At 44.6% G+C, this 19,802-nt stretch overlaps 2 protein-coding genes across 2 annotated transcripts; one reads left to right on the plus strand and one right to left on the minus strand.

Moving 5' to 3' along the window:
* Positions 1-291: 291 nt before the first annotated feature.
* txndc16 (thioredoxin domain containing 16) lies at positions 292-8,306 on the minus strand. The gene is made up of 20 exons (XM_084004368.1): positions 7,902-8,306; positions 7,605-7,780; positions 7,448-7,530; positions 7,235-7,308; positions 7,068-7,142; positions 6,768-6,889; positions 6,523-6,613; positions 6,151-6,310; positions 5,866-6,035; positions 5,703-5,763; positions 5,492-5,615; positions 5,247-5,393; positions 5,101-5,160; positions 4,500-4,695; positions 4,040-4,176; positions 3,295-3,379; positions 2,894-3,029; positions 1,998-2,185; positions 1,721-1,911; positions 292-562 (listed from the first exon to the last, which is right to left on the minus strand). The coding sequence occupies exons 2-20, from the start codon at positions 7,759-7,761 to the stop codon at positions 354-356; spliced, it is 2,466 nt and encodes an 821-aa protein (XP_083860494.1). The 5' UTR covers positions 7,762-7,780; positions 7,902-8,306; the 3' UTR covers positions 292-353.
* A 717-nt stretch (positions 8,307-9,023) lies between these two features.
* On the plus strand, positions 9,024-17,416 carry gpr137c (G protein-coupled receptor 137c). The gene is made up of 8 exons (XM_084004369.1): positions 9,024-9,679; positions 13,359-13,408; positions 13,648-13,755; positions 13,835-13,973; positions 14,580-14,729; positions 15,058-15,183; positions 15,261-15,385; positions 15,468-17,416. The coding sequence occupies exons 1-8, from the start codon at positions 9,305-9,307 to the stop codon at positions 15,757-15,759; spliced, it is 1,365 nt and encodes a 454-aa protein (XP_083860495.1). The 5' UTR covers positions 9,024-9,304; the 3' UTR covers positions 15,760-17,416.
* The last annotated feature ends 2,386 nt before the right edge of the window (positions 17,417-19,802 follow it).

Genomic DNA, 19,802 nt, shown 5'->3' on the forward strand with positions numbered 1-19,802 from the left:
TTGTTCTGCATCTCAACTGCTGGGAGTAATTACACATCCGTGCCATGATGCCTATGTCATTACGGGACAGGAGGTGGAATGATGGGAACAATAACATCCTTGCAGAACATTAATATCCTTCACCTAAAGTCACTGAAAGTTCCTCGCGTGGTGTCGTTTAAGAAAGTGAAACTCCAGAATATGTGTTGACTAACTAACACCAAAGTGTGGTCCCACCTTAATCTTTATTAATATGTTGGATTACCTATTTTGGTAAATCTGGCAACAGAATTTAAGCATGAATAATTATATAAGCAAAAGAAAAACGACCCAGAATCAATCATACAATGTTTATTCAGCGTCTCATCTTATTTTTAAAGTTCAGAGTGTTGGTGAAGGTTTTTGTCAGAAGCGGGAGAGCTGAGAATGGAGTCCGTCTCTTTCTTTACCACAAGTTCTTCCAAACTCTGCTCTGTCTCTTCAGGAGTTTGCTGCTGGGCGAACCCGGGTTCATGCATGTCCATGATTTTCAGGAAGTCCATGTACTCGACAGTGGGAGGCCAGCTTTCCCCGCCCAGCATCCCTACAGAGACAACAACACAGAGAGATGTAAGTATAACGTGCAATTTGTTACGGGATTAAAGGACGCTGGCTTCTCATCTAATGCTGCAAAATAGCACTCTGGTCCTCCAGAGATGACAGCTGTAATTAACCATCAAGTCATCAAGATCATCTCCCATAACTTCCAAGATATCGAATAATGCAAGACTTGTGAGAAAAGAGACAAATCCAGTCGTCCCGGGAAGTGAAAAGTGTCAACTTCAAGCCATTTTGCATCCCTTAAGGGTTCTTTTGAACGGATGGAATGCGCTGAATGACGATCCCTCTGATCACAGAGACGAGTCACAGCGAGACGGGCGTCTTATCTCCACTCCCCCCGACCACAGTTCACGGGTCGAGTGTTTATGGCCCCGGACAGTTGAGTTTAAAGCCTTAGCAATCATCACCTTCATTTAAAGACCCCTTAATGTTCATTACTAGACTCAAAGCCTCTTGTTCGCATTCCTCAGATACAAGCTCCATCCTGTCAACGCTTTAACCTTTGACCTCTATGGAGCGTGTGGCATTAAACTGGATGTGTGCCTCAATAAAGAACTGCTCTTTTATTTCTTGGAATTCTATTTTATCTCTGCTTCCCCCATTATTTGATGGCATTCCCTTTTCGTATTCTTCTTCTTTCTCCGTCTCGCACACAATATCCCATTTGCATTATCTTCCTATTTTGCGATGTAAGTGTCGGGAAAAGCCCCCACTTTTAAATCCTTGCTCCTTGGCTGCCTTTTCAAATTGCGTCGAGAAAAAAACTTGACAGAACACAGACGACCAGAGTGCGTACGGGGTGTAAATGTGAGAGCGTAATTGGATTTTTTTGTTTTTTTTAATGACGGGTGAAAATGCATCCAGATCCAGACTGGATTTCAACAGCTGGCTCTAAAAGGCCTTACTGCTTAAAAAAAAACACGCTGAGTTAAGAATGAAGAAAGGAAACGATGCAGAATAAAGGGCTGAGGTGAGAATCTTGGATGCGTTCCTTCCTGCCTCGCTGGTTTGTTTCAACCAAACATTTCCTTTAATTAAAACAGCAAATGGGGTTTAAAAATCCTGTGCTCTTTTATCATATTATATACTTTCCTGTAGACTGCTGCCTTCTATTTTCTGTATTAACTCTTTGCTGTCTTACCTGCTGCAGACTCGGTCTGGTCCTCGATCCTCTGCATCCACTGTACGACGGAGGAGGCCACTATGGGCGTGTTGGAGGGGTACTGATAGATTTCACTTCCAGAGGGCAGATGGGTGAGGACCAGAGCGGGGAGGGGGGGCATAGAGCCCAGGTATGAGCCCAGGACTGACATACCCGCTGGAGTACGGCCACTGGAACACAGACAGAGAAATAAATGTGAGACTATAATAAAGATATATAGATATATAGCTATTTTGATGCACAATGTATCACGTACAGGTGGATCCAGCAGGTCAGGTATTGCTTCATCCTCTCCCCTCCCAACTCCACCACTCCTTTCAACTCCTCCAACAGCGCCTGGTTCTGTTTCCGCCCGATGTCGTCCTCTTCCTCTCCCACAAAGAGGATGAGGAGGCCTTTACCCAGGGACAGGAAGGACGGCAGGTTTTCCACCGTCAGCTCAGGCTGGAGATGGGAGTTCAAATGTACATATTATTCCAATGATATCATACTAATCCCTTTGGATTCTGCATTCCAGTATTGATCAAAATGACAACAGCACCACCTACAGGGACATTCTGGTATTGTTTGGACTTTTCATCAAAGTGCTCTCCACTTTATTTTGAGCCACTAACTAAACTCATATTTCAACACTTTAGAAAGAGTTTGCAGGCGATCTCATTCTTTTTATTGAGTCACATCAGTAAAACAAACACAATGAAGGCTAGCCTTTCATATTGGGTTCAACGGAGCGACAACTATCAGCTGTGGTTCTGTCCCAGTCTTTGGGAATAACTGCCCCATAATACGATGAGTTTCCCCCACTATTTATCGTCACGGACAACTAATTAATCAGCGTAAAACAGCATAATAAACACTCAAAAGGGAGAGCTGAACTTCCTGAGCAACATCTGCATTAAAACGTGCTTGTTTAAGTTAGATTATTTGTTTAAATGAGCAAATGTAAACTCAGACATGACTCATTACTTGGATGTATCGAGGACACCCCGTCCAAAGCATATGGAGTTTGTTATCTGTGACCAAGTAGGCGTTTTTACACAGAGATTCCCAGAAGTTACGACCACATCCTTTCATTTCGTGAGATTCAAATGAAGACTTGACTCAAAACCTGGGCTTTAGATTTGACGTATATTATATACAATATTGATTTACCAGTGGGTGCAGCAGTGCAGTGTTGATTTGAGTGAGCATCTCTTCAGCAGAGGTGGACACCGGCAGCTTGGAGGGATCAGTAGCCCAAGATGGATACACCAGGAGTGCAGGAAGATCCACGTTGTGCTCTGCCGCCCTGCAAAACACACATGCAACCTTTTTAAGAGTATTTAATGACCCAAGAATATCTTGCCCTTTCCGAAACATAATCGCACACAGACCGAGATGTGCTTTCAATACCTGACTTAAATGCTGATCAGCTGCTTTGACTTCCTCAGTGAATTCTAAACCCCTCTCCCCTTCATCCGTTAAAATTCAAGGTGAATGCGTGAATTATAACTTCCATCTGTGAGGGACAACCTTGAAACCGGAATGATCAGACTGGGATTTGGAGCCGTTACCATTTCTCTGCCAGCCCATCTGTCAGCAGTCCGGTCCGCACCTCTCCTCGCAACGACTTCGCCGCTTCAGTGAACAGTGGCACACCTGGCAAGACAGAGCACCATCACCGTTACATCGACGACAACAAGCATTGTGTTTACCCAGATCTTGTTCCTAAGTGCCACAGAGCTCCATTGTTGTCCAAAAACTATTAAATGAGTCACGCTGTTGCGCTGTGACTTCATCGCCATGAAGACAAACTCCCACGTTCAGCTCCCCGCTGCCAGAAATGCTCCCAAAGTTCAGACCGCCTTTCACACTGAAAACCGGCGTCATTCATTAGGACGGAGCCGCTCCGTCGACTCGGCGGGGTTGCCAACGCAGAAGGGTAAACAGTAGAATCCGGCTCGTTTTTTTGCCAGACCACGACGTGCCGATCTCCAGCGAGGCACCGCGGTCGCCAATCAAATACGTGCAACCACATTCTTGGTAGATTACTTGGTAACGGGAACGCCACATTTCCAGTGTTTACCTCGTAAACCGGCGCCATTGCGGTAGGTATTACAATCGGACCTCGCGGATCTGTTACATAAACCGGACTTCCTGGTTCCTGTTTACTTGTCTCACTGGTACCCAAGGCAACATGTCCACACAGACACTGCCATGGGGATGTTTTGTTGACAGTAAGAATAATATTCCAATGAGAGAATGTCAAAGGTCATCATTCGCCAATTTTGTGCACTAATTTGTGTCACAGCCTCCCACCTGCATCCTCTTGTGTCTTGAACAGTCCCAATACTCGGTTAGGCGTGGAGACTCCGAGCTTGGGGTGGGCCACATCCTTGAGGAATGATGTCACTTCCGCTTTAGTGGACAGTGGCGCTGGACAAGATGACTGGCTCCTGGTTAAAGGAGAGACGAATAAGCATGTGTTTGCAAGAACAATCATGCACACGAGGATAGAGAAACGTGCACGTTATACAGGTGAAAGGCTCAGAAATATAGCTATTCTAAGAGAATTTTAAAAAGTTTGGTCCGACTGGTCTCAGGGACCTTCATATTTATTTTGTCTTTCTTTGACTTCCTTTATAATATGTAGTATCACACCTTTAAATCGTTCAATCAGGCTGATATAGGTTGACTTTCCCTAGAATGGGTCAAATACACTGGATTTCCTACATTTCCCATGATGCAACGTCATAATTCAACTCCTGAGAAAACTCACAGCATGATGAAGCGAAGCAGCGCCTCGGTGCTCAGCATGCCTCTGTAGTACTGGGCCGACTCCTGGGGGCGGAGCATCAAGATGGTGGGGAAGGCCGTGATTGGCTGGAACGGGATGGGCTCGGCGCTGCCGATCTCGGCGGCACAGAGGTCGTTCCACTCGGCACAGTTGACCGCACGTATCTGGATCTGGGAACCTGAGGAGATCAGACAGTCGTCTGTGCATACATTGCAAAGAGGAACTGCTTTTCGAGTGGCTAATAATGGATTTTAATTTTTATTTCTTATACTTCAGCATTTATTTGACAAAATGAGACTTTCTTGAAGTGTAAAATGATCTGCTGAATCGAAAAACATCATATTTTTAATTCATGGCACAATAAATAGGGTCCCATGGTGGAGCACCGGAAGGGGCGGGACTTAGCCTCTCTAGAGCTAATTCTAGAAACCGTTTCTACCAAAATAGAAACATATATAGGCAACAAAAAAAAAAGAGAACTAAAAGGACTCCATGCTAACATTCTACTTCCTGTTTACACCCTTCAAATTATGGGAGCTACAGTTCCAAAACCTGAAGTAAGACAGAACTTTGTCTTGTTTACCTTCATGTATTTCTGCAATGTCAATGAAGACGTTGAAGAAAGCCTTTGAAACAGCATCCCCTGGTGGTGAAAGCAGAAATGACAATTAATTCCATCCACATGCATTTCAACGTTTAATTCATATTATTTCTATACGCGTGGCTTACATCCGATGTAAAAGAGCGCCACCGTCAGGCTGCTTTGAGCGACTGTGGCGTGGAAGTTGTCGGAGGTGAGTTCTGTGAGCAAGCTGATGTCCGGGGTGTTGACTCGGTTTGCGAAGACAGACCCAGCGATTTCATCGTCCAGCGTGGCTGCGGGCAGACAGAGAAACACATAAACACACACTTTCTTTCTGCCTCCTTCACGGATGTTTACCTCCTCTCTCTCATTCTCTCAGTTTAACACTTACTCAAATGTGAATCATCCAACTCCTCTCCCGTCCCAGACCCCTCCTCCTCCTCTTCCTCTCGATTTGTGAAGAGGTCCACCAGATCATCAAGGTTTTTTAAGGTCAAATACATCACCTCTGAACTCTTGAAGCACAAAAACACACACACAAAATGTAAAACCCATAGGGGTAAAAATAATGAATCTTCTTGTGTATGTATGCCCCATCATACCTTCTCAGACAGCCTGTAGGCAGCGTTGTGTTCCTCTGAGGTTTTCACTGCAGGACTCTCCCTGATCGCACAGAGAGAAGGCAGATTTAGAATGTTTTACTGGGAAAAGAGAGGATAATACGTGGTAAAAGAAAGCCACAATAAGGATAAATGCACTTCTTACCGGTGTACCAGGACAGGAAGAGCGAGGCCACGGAGATTCCAGGCCAGCTCGGTGGCAGTGTCCACGTCTGCTTGCTTGGTTTCGGGACGAGAGAACATGAAGACCTGGGGGGTCTGCTGGTAGGGGGTCTGAGGTGGCTGGACTGAGGACGGGTCTTCGTAAACTTCAGACTGGCAGTAGAGAGACACAATTAGAATTTGTTCGGACATTGAAAAGAATCAGACAAAAACATGTTTACTTTGGATTTAACTGAGCACGGTGACTCGATATTTCAATCCCACTTACCAGCAGTGGAGCCTCCATGAGCTGCAGGAAGGAGTGGAGGCTGAGGGTGGACAGGGGTTTCCTCATAGGCGTCAAACGGCAGTGTTCAGAGGTCACGGACCCACTGTGAACTCTGCAGTGGAGGAACCACACTTGAGACGATAAAGACGAATCTTTAACACTGAAATATAGATGGAGAAGGGACACACACTAAATACATTTTCATATTCACCATTCAGAGTGTGAACCGTGTGTTCTGTGAGCGGGACCAGGCTTCCTCTTAGGGAATTATGTTTCATAAATAAGTATCCATGGGTCCTTCCAGGTTAGATTTCAGGCATTGCACATTATTCACATCAAAACAAAAAGAAGGGGAAACGAATAAGAACCTACCCCAAGTGGTTCAAAACCGGGCCTCCGGTTATGAGAATGAACTGGTATTTGGATCCGTACACATAGGCCGTCTCCATCATTGATCTATGCTCTTTAGGAAAACAATCAGCGGAAACAATACAATTAATTTCATTAGTCATTAAAGTCATCCATCCATCCATCCATCCATCCATCCATCGTCTACCGCTTATCATCTCCATCACTGGCATTCTGCCTCTGGATACCCATCCTCCCTTGTTTCGTACCTTGTGTTCCCAGGCTGCTGACGTAACACAGCACAATATCCTTCTTCCCTCTGACTCCCTTCTCCATGGCCAGCAGGTCAGTCTTCGTGTAAACGTACTTGACCTCTTCACGCAGAATGGCACTGGAGGAGAAAGACAAAAGCTTGTCACTAATTGATTTGAAATAGTTTAAGTCAATTAATCAGCCATCAAGAAAAAAAAGATTGAAACTTCTTCTGGTTCCAATAGTAAAGTAGTAGTAGTTAATTATGTATGTCTATTGTATGTATCAGTTACAAGCAAGTTAAGGTGCTCACTTACAAAAGGACTTCAGACACGATGGAGTTGACGTCAAACACGGTGTCCAAATTAAAACTCAGGAACTCCTTGCCATCCCTGGCAGAAAGAGAGAGTCAGAGAGGGAAGAACACGTCAACACACTGCATCTATCGCGACATGTACACTCAACAGCTGTCCACACAACCCACCTGAACAGAAACGCTGTGTTCCACACCTTCTCTTCAGTGCAGTATTCTTGAACCAGCTCCTTGTTGCAGTTCACCTAAACAGAAAGGAGCAAATAAAGAAATAAAAATACTGAACTGCCACCTCTCTGTACATTCACTCGCACTTTAAAAAGACTTTGAACATCAAACATCTGTGACATATGGAGCGCACCGCACTGAGAGGACTACGGTTACCTTGCCGACCAGGACTCCATAATCCTGCAGAGCGCTAGCAGACTTCTCCAACTCGCCCAAGAACAGCGAGATGGCCGGAGAGACTGGAGAAGAGAAATGCATTATTAGTGGGTTGAAAGGCTGCATGAATGGAGCTGCTCTCTGCTTAACAACCTACCTTGATGCGCAAAATAGATGAACATCGTCTTCCCAGAATGCAATTTCTCGTGGAAGTCTGTAGCTGTGTACTCCATGAGTTCTGATGTGTCGGCCTTCACCGTGCATCCTCCTAAGCCCATACAGAGCAGCGAAACAGCAATGCACGTCCACATCATGGAGGTTCTGTTTTGTTCCCTGTTGGGGTCAAAACAAGAGTCATTATTGTTGTTATCAGCTTGGAGGTAGAAACAGAGAAGACTACTGTTTAGTAGACAGACATGTTGGCCCTTTAAATGGAGCTGAACAAAGATGTTACCTGAGAAAGTCGAGGTTAAAGTTCAACTTTTGTATTTCCAGGTGTCAGAAACGTTACGAACCACAGTTAAAACCGTGGTTGACGGCGATAGAAGAGACATAATTCCGATAATAAGGAGCTTGTCCCCCGAGTGTTAAGTTAAGAAGAAAGTCCAAAGAGTCTTTCTGCTTTGGTTTTGAACGGTGACGCTAGCTGGTCCATTAGCTCGGCTTGTTCGCTGCCAACTGATGGATGTTCGTCCGTAGTTTCATATGGATAGCTAACGTAAACACATGTGAATGAAAAAAAAACATGTCGGTTTATGTCGGTGGGAGATTAAAACGTTGGGCCACCGACGAAATCAATTTGCGAGGTTATTTTTCACCAAACTGCGCAGTAAAAATTGAATCACGCTCCGTAGTTCGCCAAAGTTAAACCAGCTTCCTGTTATGGTTTTGGAATAAAATCCCTTAATGGACGAATTTGTTGAGGAGTTTTTTTTATGGAGTCCAACTTGTATGATAAACACGAAAATTAAACTGTAAGAATATGCAGCTAACGATATTTTTTGTTTTAATTAACAAAGGTTGCTGTCTCGCGCACGCCAACGTTTAAGCTTTTACTTTGAAGGCAGAGGCACTTTTTCCTTAACTGTAAGTTGTCGCTCTGCAACTTGACGTGAAACGTTTGTTTTGATGCCTCGCTCCACGAGACGCCCACTTGCTGCTTTGAACCAATTAGATCGGGGAGTAGTTTTGACTTTATAACGGCCAATCACAGGCGCGCGAGGGGCGGGCACTGTCGCAGCTGACATCATCGTGAAGCAACGGAGTGAGGAAGCTGCGGAGGCTGGGCGGCCGAATCAGCCAATGAAACGGCGCGCAAGGGACGTGGGAGTGAGGGGGACGTTCCCACTGGAGATTTAGCCGTGGGTTTAGCTCGGAAACTGCCTCGAATCTGTGGCTCCGGAGTCAGCTGTTTCTGAAGTAAATGAGGCGGAGGCTGAGCCAAGATGGCGGCCCACGATACGCTAGTCTCCGTTTTAGTTGCGAGCAAAGGGGGCGGGTCTAAGGCTGCATCACAGCTGATCTGGAGTCCCCCCCCCCCCCTTAAGTTGTTTTTTTGCAGAGAACAGCTTTGCAGAGATTCACAGAGGGACCTATCTTGTTTTCTATCTGCCTTTCTTGTTATTTTGAACCTTTTTAAAACTAGACCCCCCAGTTTTTCTTGAGCCCAGTGTCGGATTTAAATCCGCAGCTTCAGGATGGCACTTCGGTTCAAAATAAACTGCTTTTATCTCAATTTCTCACAAGAATACCCCGGGTCTTTTTGTCATCCGCGGTGAATCTAGCCCGGGTCTGACCCACTTCCAGTGTTTTCGCCCTCACTGCATCCCACGTGCAAGTGACAGCCCGTCAGTGGAGATGTTTTCGCCAGGAGGGGAGGTTAATTCCCGTTTGTTTACCTCGCTGACGGAGTCCCCCGGAGCTGCGATCTCCCCAACACTGGAGCTCAGTCTCACCACCGTCTACACCGTCCTCTACTGCTTCCTGTTCGCGTTCGTCTACCTGCAGCTCTGGCTCATTCTGCATTACGGACACAAGCGTTTCAGCTACCAGAGCGTGTTTTTGTTCCTGTGCTTGTTGTGGGCCGCGCTGAGGACGACCCTCTTCTCTTTCTACTTTAAAAATGTGGTGCAGGCCAACCAGCTGCAGCCTCTGGCCTACTGGCTGCTCTACTGCTGCCCCGTCTGCCTGCAGTTCTTCACACTCTGCCTACTCAACCTCTACTTCACACAGGTAGGACTGCACTGGGGGTTGGGGGTGTGTGAGACCTGGTTTCATAAAACGGCTGACATTGCAGTTTTGCGCTCAATGCATTAATCTGATGTCACATTTTTAACTTCCATGCTTGCAAATGTTATCCTGTTCTGCTGCTTTCTGTTTCTTTGTCCCAAACTCCAGTTTTTAGCAAAAAACTACAGCTCCCAGGAGGCTTTGACAGTGCTTCTTTGGCATTTTCTGATGTTACAGATGATTAATTGGTTGATTTCAAACATTGCCAATGAACATCATCATCCAATGCAGCCATAGATAAAGAAAGAAAATAATATTTTTTACATGTGGGTGTATTCATTAAGAATATGCATGAGGCATCTTTGTCAAAGCAGTGTGGAAATAACTCATAACCTTAAAGGAATTGTGCGACATTGTGCCTCATCGTCACTGTGAGGTTTCCAGGCAACCAGCAGGGTTCCCAGGAAGTTGCACCCGGCTAAGAAATAGTCCCACACGTGAAAGAAATGAGCTCCAACCAGGCAGCAACCCCCGGTTCTCAAACGTGAAGCCAATGCTGAAGTGCCTTAAACTTGCATTCTCTCTGCTGGCCGAACTCAAGGCTTCCACAAACCAATATGTGACATCACGATGACTACGTCTTATATACAATCTATGGATAAAAAATAAAATAAAATATAATATTGTGGGTGACCAATGTGTAACTATCAATAAATGTCAAAGTAACTTCAACTGAAGTTTTTGCTGCAAATTGACTCGCCATCGATGTGTCTCATTCAATAAGTGGACGAGACTCGAGCATATGACCCCCTGGCAGTTGTCACGCACACACAGCTGTTTACCACCTGCCCACTCCAAATGTCCAGAAAGACCTGGTTGTTCCTCTGACAGGAAACACCTACACGCTTCTCCGTTGGCGATGCCGCCGCAGTTCAAACGCTGCTTCAAAAGGGGGGAAAAGCACAGAATGAATCTCTGTCACATAGAGCGGCGCGAGCAGAGAGGAGAGGAGGCTCATCCAACTGGCTGAGTGGGTAGGAAATCAACCCAAGGGTGTCATATGACTGCTGAGTAAACATCGTAGCCCATCAGCTGATCTGCAAACGGTGAAAGCACACAAACTCCCCTCCCTTGCTACCTTTCGGGGTTGGGTTGTTGTGCTCCTTTGCAAAGCAAGACTGACGTGCATCACATGCACGGTGGCAACAACTGCCTTCCCAACATCGCCAGCTAACATCATCGGTTTACTCAGTGTGGGGAAAAGCATGTGACTGAGCAGCTCAGAGAGCAAACCTTTCCTACTTGTGGTTTCTTGTCTAGCCGGGTCAGACCTGAGTAATGGATCACATTCATGTTTCCACCCACTGACCGCTCCTGCTGCATTCTCAATCACGAGGAGTGAAACAAAGTCTCAGTTGTGATCGTCGTTATTACACAACACGCTGAAGCAGCTCCGATCGATGATTTGATATTAATAAGGAATCAAATGAGCCAGGTGAGACTGATGGAGACCAAAGAAGAGCCAAATCAACACTTGCATGCGTTTATTTGTCAAAAAGACTGGTTTAATACTAAATTAAATAAATATCATAAAACATAACGATGCCAACAAGACACGGCCTGCCATCTGACACACACACACACACACACCCACATGGAAAGACTTTTCTGATGAGTCAGGCATGAATCCTGACTTGTGATCTACTTCCCCCTTAACGCACTTGAAATAAATAATGGTAATGTTGGGTTAAAAAACACACAAGCAAACCTCATTCTCTTCTGAAATAGAAGAAAAGTCATTCCAGGTGAGTGAACTAGACCGCTGTCCCATGTTTGGTCCACTCACATATAACTGTTTGTTTTGCCTGATAACATGTTGGCAGCAGGTTTTTTATTTGGCTTCTCTGGATTTATTTGGTCGTGTTCTTGTTAAAGAGGCCTAATTGCATTTTATGTTAAGAGCCGACATGCGGGATAAAAGCTTATAGACGTGTTTGTCAGTTAAACGGACTGCTGGGAGTCAGACTTAGCGTATTAGGACACTTTAGCAAACCCGAGGGCTTTACAACATTATTGGATCAGGCCGGATTAGCATTAGGTTATTTCTCTAAAAATTATTTCCAAAGTGAATTTCCCCAAAAAATTTATTACGTCATCATTAGGTGTCATACTCCTGTTATTATCCTTTCTTGCCATCTTCTGCTCACCTGTAAATCCATATCGTTGGAACATATTTGTTAAAATAATTTTCCCACACTGAATCAAATAATAACACACAGCGTGTGTTGCTAGCATGATGTAAAAAATGACAAATACCGTGATAGAAAACGAAAAGTGAAGGCATCATTTTCAAGCGTTATCTGAAACCCTTGGGGAAAGTGAAAGGCCTACCTGCACACCGCGTCAAGGACGATCACTCCAGGTGTGGACCGATCGCTGGTCTGCTCCTTGTCTACTGCTGCCGTCACATCGCTTCGAAGAACAGCAGTCGGTTGTTTGTTCAGCAAACTGAAATAAACAAGTGGGAAGTCACTTTCTCAATCACTTGTTGACGGTTTAACCGTCCGTTTGGCTCGGAGGCTAACAGGCCGTCAACTAATTTGCATATTCAAATACAGCATTTCTATGGAGCCCAGGAGAGAAAACCATTTCCTCATTTGTGCACATGAGTTATAATCCAAAGCCTCAATTTAATGAATTCATTCCCACGTTTTGATTCATTTGTGTACATTTACAGTACATGGAAAAGGAGCCCAACGACTGCAAGCAATTATAGAACAAAATGACCAAAAGCAGCCAAACTCATGACCTCCAGAGTCATGACGCGCTGACCCCCACATTAGTAAATTCTGGCTTCAAATTTCTCTTCTGGTAATGCATACAAATTAGCACTTATTTATAAGGAAACATTTAGGAAATAATTAGGAATATGTTAGTTTATTCTGTTCTTCTGTTCAGACTGGCATGGTGCTTTTCAGATAGCCTATAGCATGCTAGTTAGCCGAATGATTTCTCAATGCAAATCAAACCAGCTAATAGGCCAACTGAAAAGCACCATGATTTTCTCTAGGTATGTGAAGGGTATGTGAGGATTTGGATTGTATTTGAACTCCAAAAGCCCAGGTGACTTTATCAGAATGCATAGTATAATAACTGGCCTTTAAAAATAAAAAATATGCCTGCCTCTATGGGAGTTTAACATAGGGGTGCCCATACTTATGCACCCTGTATTTTAATGAAGAACATTTATTTCTTTACCATACATTATTCATTCACAAAGAAAATTGGTGTCCCAAAAGGTAGGATTTTTCATAATTTGTTTAATTAAGGCATTAAGATCAATTCACAAAAGATGATTTTGTATTCCTCTTTTTAGTCAACTTTAGCATGGGGTGCCTAAACTTATGCATATCACTGTATATCCGTTATGACTTGTTTACCTGGGATGTCTCCCCTTAATGGGGCTGTCTATCCTCAAACAAACAAATGTGTGTTTTTTATTGTTTGAGTTTCTGCTGCATAACTGTGTGTACTTAAATGTAAATAACACGCAGGAATCTCCTCAGGGTCTGTATAATTCAAACCCTCCTCCTTTCCTTCTATTGTATCTTAAATGTGAGGTTTTTTTCCATAAATACATTTAATATCACTTTGTAATACTTTTATACTTTTCTTTGTTTAGGTGATGTTTAAAGCTAAGGCCAAGTATTCCCCAGAGCTCACAAAATACAAGTAAGTCTGCCCTTTTCATTGGGTTTTAAGTAACTTGAACTATCTATATCTAAATCTCATAACATCTTTTCATCCTTTCTGGTGAAAGACAGAAATTCAGAATATGGTTTGTGTGATTTTCCACAACCAGACTCTTTCTTGTCCTTTCTTCTCTCTCACACACACACGACGCCAGGCATTTTAATGAGTTGTTGTTTATGAATAAGTCACATTGTGACTGTATCTTCCTCTCTCTTCAGGGTTCCTCTGCGTTTGTTCTTCCTGTGTCTCAGCCTATTTTTCCTGGTGGTGAATTTAACCTGCGCTCTGTTGGTGCAAGGCGCTCTGGAGCGCTCCGAATCACCGAGGTAACCAAACGAACGCCGTCGATTCCCACATCGTAACGGCCGTGGAACAGTTTGACGTTAATTACCTTCATGTCTCCAGTGATGGCGGGATCAGACATGCGGTCCTGGCCCGGGTCTTGATCAACGACAGCCTGTTCGTCCTGTGTGCCGTCTCTCTGGCCGTCTGCATCTTCAAAATCGCCAAGATGTCCTCCGCCAACGTTTACCTGGAGTCCAAGGTGGGAATAAAATAACGTTTTCTTGAGAAAACACCAATATTACTTTGTTACATAACAAAAACATGTCAGGATATCAAAAGTATTTATTTTACCTTGTGTAAGTTATTTATCCAACTATTTTAGTAACAGTTTAGCTTCAAGCTATTTGTTGAGGAGAAGCTGTTTGTTGAGGTGAAGCTGTTTGGCCTTTGGGGGAAAAGGTTACTCTTATGCACACATGGTAAATGCTGTCGCTGCAACGCACACCAGGGAACAGAAAAACACGTAACATATGTGGACATTGTCGACATTTACACATCTAGTATGAAGAGGTATTTGTTCTAGCGCTTACAGAATGTAATATTGGAGAAAATGTCATGTGAGCGGGCCCCTGCCTGACTGGTAGCGGACCAAATAGCATGAAAACGTAATATTAGCATACGTAAAACTCACTGCAAACTGCCTCCCTGTTTGTACTGTTAATGCCTGGCTGGTAAACAGGCAGTTTAATTTCAAACCTATTGAAACTAACAATTAAATAAGTATTTACACCCTAACATTTCTGCATATTCTATTGTATGTATGTGAATTTTTCTGCGATAAAAAGCCCAGTTCCTCTTCCACCAGGGTACGTCAGTGTGCCAAGCTACGGCCGTAGGAGCCGTGGTGATCCTGCTGTACACCTCCAGAGCCTGTTACAACCTGGTGGTGGTGGCCCTGTCACCCCAGGACAGACCCAGCCCCTTCAACTACGGCTGGTACAGCGTTTCGGATCAGGTAGTGCGCCAAGAAGAGCCCTTTTTTGTGTGCCAGAAACCCAGTGCCCTGTGTGTGTGAGGACGATCCATTTTAGGGGATTTGTGAAAGCAATGCTTAGTGGGGTAAAGGGCTTTGTTTGGCTATAAATAACCGTGTGTGTGTGTGTGTGTGTGTGTTGACCTACATCATGGCTCAGGCCTTGACGGACAGCCACGCCAACAATGCAATTAGCTACTGAGATGACTTTAACACCTCGCTGTAAAGTTCACTTGAATGATGCATGTTGCAATCTGCTACCTCACCGCTAGATGGCGCCAATGTGAGACACTGTTTGTGTGCGTTACAGGCCGATGTGCAGGAGGTCAGCGGCGAAGCCTACGTCGTGTTTGGGATCATTCTGTTTTTCTGGGAGCTGCTGCCTACAAGTTTAGTGGTGGTCTTCTTCAGAGTCCAGAAGCCCAACCAAAACCTGGTAAAGTACCAACGCCAGCAGTTAGCAGTCAGATGTATGACCTTCGAATGAAGCTTTAACATCTCTTTAACTCTCAGGCTCCAGGAGGGATGATCAACAGCCACAGCTTCAGCTCCAGAGCGTATTTCTTTGACAACCCTCGTCGGTACGATAGTGATGACGACCTGACCAGAAGCATTAATAGCAGGACTGATCGGGCCAGGTGGGCACGCACCCAAAACACAAATAAAACAAATACAAATCAATACCCTGACTGATTAAATGCCTTGCAATTGATTTCTCAGCCTCCTCGCCACCACACCCCAGCTGGGCACGTCCAGTTGGTACGGCTCCATCCAACGCAACGGGACCCTGACCGCCGGAGTGGCGTCGGCCCAGCAACCGTCATCTTCCACGGCCCCCGTCCTCTTTGCCTACGGGAACATCCCGAGTCACCATCACCACCATCACAACTACTACTCCACCCCGCAGAGCAACAACTACCACCACCACCATCATCACCATAGTAACTACTTCTCCACGCCACAGAATTATTACTGCGGGTCGCAGACGTACTTCTGCACGCCACAGAATTAAGATTAAAGATGGGGAGAGACGGACTAATAACTAACTATTTCCTGCGTTGTCATCGCCATTTTGCTTCCCCAGATACGTCAAAGTTGGTACTTTTGAGTGATATTCTGAGGCGTTGCTACGGACCAGGTCGGGCCCAAAAGTTGGCTCACTAGATTATTCCGGAGAACTGTGGTCGCATCAGTAACTTACGGCGTCACTGTCTTTATGAATGGACCAGAATGAATGCAAGTGCAGGCCATGGAGCAGATTTAGCACTAATACGGCTAATAAACCGCAACGACCAAACTTTTTACGTGAAAACGTTTCGGGTTAGTTCTCATTTCTAAGACTGCAATCATCAGGGACCAGATAATCATCGCTCTCATGATCCTTTCCTTGTATATTTCATCCAATTGTGCTTCTATGCGACGTAGCATTCTGCTAAGACAGGAGCCATGTAGCGGGCTAGCCAACTTGTCTGATGGCGCGAAGACATATTCACTCGGCATTTGTCAAACTACTGTTTTAATGGACACAATGTCACCGTGGTCATTTTGGCGAGAAAACGGTGACGGATGCTAGCCTGCTAGCTGATGGCTTAAGGCTCGGGTCTAAATGCCTCTGCAAAGGGCTTTTCTCACTTTGCGTCGGCTGTGGTAGCAGTGAGAGCTAGTTTATCGCGAGCGCTAAGAGTTAGCTTAAACTCCTAATCGGTTAACCAAGAGAGACTTAGCAAAGCTGAGGAAAAAAAAGTGCGACAAACGTCTAAAACATTAGCTCATTTATTACTGGATTAGTGTTTAGGCTGATATGTAAAATAAGCTTGTAACAGTTTAAATAGCTGACTCATCAAAATACTGCGCAGTTTATTTTGGCGTATCATCCATGTAAACCGCGTACAGCCGCGCATTCTATGTGAAAATTCAGACGTAGCTGCCATATGTACTTTTTCAATCTCAATAGCACAAATTCACAGTGTGTAAGTTTGTGAAAAATGGAACGTCTCACAGATGCTTTCATGAAGACAATTCGTGGCGGGGGAATAGTTTCAACAGATGAACTCAGGCTTCAACAAACGATCCGCTCGGAAACAACGTGAAAACCTAAGACGGGGAGTGCCGTATACTGTCAAGTCGCTGAATTTAAACACATCATTGGTTTGACTGAGCTGCAGCATTATCAGTATCATTTGGACAATATATAATCTAAATAGCTGGAGGATTGTTCATTAGCAGGGTGAACATACGCTCGACCAAAAAATCTTTCACCTTATCGACCCTTTGTAAGCTGCCAGGCAACGATTTGCACTGCGAAGAAAGAAGTTCATCGTCTGTATGCTTTATTTTCCTGTTAATCCTTTGAGAAAGGAAATGTCAACGTGCCATCGCATTGTCGTATCTTACGGTTTCATTCCTTGAGGAAAAATATTTTTGCACAAGAAACGGTGGGATGATGGGTGTTTTTAATTGTCGGTGTGTCAGGCTAATCGATTTCTAATCCATGTGTGTTTTGGAGTGTGTGATCTTACCTTGTTTGCTTTTATACACTTTTATTTGACAATGATTTCTATCGTTTAACAGATTTTATATATTTTTTTTTTCTCCTAATGTCATTCACCATCTCATAAATGTTCCATATCTCCAACCACGGTACTTAAACAAACTTCAGCTGCCGTGAACCTCAATCTGTAAATGACCATGTCAACTTTGACTTCATACAATAACAACAACAAAAGAAGCATTACTTGTGACAAGTTTCACACTGGAAACTGAAACTAAAGGATGGAAATAAAGATGTTGAGTCCAGCTGTTTCAGAATAAATAACACCTGCAGTGCATGCTTCTGCATTTGAGAGCAAGAACTCAGTTTCATTTCTTTCCAAGGTGATATCATTTATGTAAAAATGTGGCTCCGTCTGCCATGAGATGGCAGCGGTGATTGTTTAATAATATGAATTGGCCATACTGAATGTAACCTATTGTGCAACCCATCACTAACGATGTATGCAAGAAGAGCACTACCTTGTTTAAATAAAGGCCTACTGCACTGTTTTTAAGACGAAGCGAGAACAACAATTTGTCATCACCAACACCAACATAAATATCCATCTGTCATATGGAAACATCAGCCTGTCTCTGTCCTGGGAATTGAAGATACTCTTAGGCTAAGAGTATGCTAAGAGTCTTAGCATACGCTAAGTTGGCTACGTTGGTTGTGATTGGATGCTAGTTCACCTACATTAGCAACGGGCTAACCGAGAGGCTAAGTCCCGCCGGTTCTACCGCTGGACCGCCATGGGTCCTTGTTTTGGAAAGAGAAATATGTACGATAGTCAATGACGAGACGTATGAATTGTGACGTTAAACACACACGTTTGTCAATTAAAAAGGTGTTTTTACACGTCAAGAAAGTCGAATGTAACCTTACGGGGCGTACCCACCAAACGCGATGAAACTTCATCGCGCGACAAGATTACATGTAAAGTCAATGCAAAGACGCGATTAGACGCTTCATCGCGCCGGGCGACGCGATGGACGCGATAGCGCGGCGCGATGGACGCGATGGACGCGAAAAATCGCTTCATCGCTTCATCGCGCCATCGCTTCATCGCGCCATCGCGCCATCGCTCGAGTTGAAATAATTGAACTTTTGCGGCGAATTCGCGTGAAGACGCGCCGCGACAGCCTATCAGCGTTGAGATCGTCACCGACGTGCTGACGTACGGACGTCCTGGTGTTCCCTCGCTTTTTGCCACAATATTTATATATTATATTATATTATATATTGCCCATAATCAAAGTTGGGGGGCGCACGCACGCGCACACACACACACACATACATACATATCAATCCCAGCTCTTTCACACACAGAGATCTTTTTTTTTGCGATTGTTTATCACTGGGGCTTATGGCCGGCTATGAAGCACCAGTTCTGGGCAGAGCAGCAGCTAAACCTCCCGGTCCTGTACCCTGGTTAGCAGGTCTTCAAACTGGGCAACAGTCAGCCTGAAGTACCGCTGGAACCGGCCGTCGTCCAGGCGCAGCTCCTGCAGGAGACGGTGGAACTCGCCGAGCTCACGCCGCCTCCGTAGGGTAGCATGCACCCAGAACCGACGTCGGCGCCTAGCCCGCAGACGGAGCTGGGAACTTCTCCAGAGTAGATACAGTGCAGCGATGGTGGTTATCTCAGCCATGATCGACGAGAGAATTAAATGGCGGAAGAAATGTTGTTGTTTGGGCGAGCTCGACGCGATGACGCGATGCCGCGATGAGGCGTTTTTTGGCATATTGGACCGGCGTCAAAACTGGAGCGTCTAGCGCGACGCGATTTCATTTGTCGCGCGTTTCAATCGCGTTCATCGCGTTTGGTGGGTACGCTGAAAATACGTATTTGTCAATACTTTAAGTCGAAAAGTTTAGTACTTACAGGATGTAACGTTACTCACATTAACAGGTCATCTCCTTAGTTTCTCTTCCTGCTGATAAAAATAGTCGCCGGATAAAATACAGCAAAGATAATGGAATTTAGCTAAATTAGGTAGCTAGCTAGCAAGACAAGCTAACGGCCGCGGTGGTGACGCACGTATTTTTTTTTTAGCACCAGAAGAGGCGGGGCTTAGTCTCTACTGTATCCAGCGGTGTCACACATCGATGGTCCGTGGTGGAAGAAGTGTCCTTTTACTTCAGTAAAAGTAGCATTTAAAACCTTACTTAATGAAAAATGTAGTATTCAAGCAGCAAAATACAAACAATTATTTCGCAGGAAAATTGTCCCGTCAGTGTTTACCGTAATACATGAACCAATCAAATCGCGGTGGGCGGGATCAAACGTTCAGCGTTGACCTTCCCAGGTCCCCGGGTTCTCCAGATCAGCCAATAGCTCAATTAAATTGCACTAGCAGGGTTTCAACCAGGAGAGGGCAGTCACGCAGCATTTTATAACTGTAGAATTAAAATACTTTGCACTAAAAATGTAGAGATTTAACACCACTAAATACCATATACGTTAGTTTGTAAAAGCAGTTTGGTGGGTTCAGTTACTCTTTAAGGAAAAGCATCCAATA

Source organism: Eutrigla gurnardus (assembly GCF_963514095.1).
Source record: "Eutrigla gurnardus genome assembly, chromosome: 24".
In the NCBI taxonomy this organism is placed as follows: Eukaryota; Metazoa; Chordata; class Actinopteri; order Perciformes; family Triglidae; genus Eutrigla; species Eutrigla gurnardus.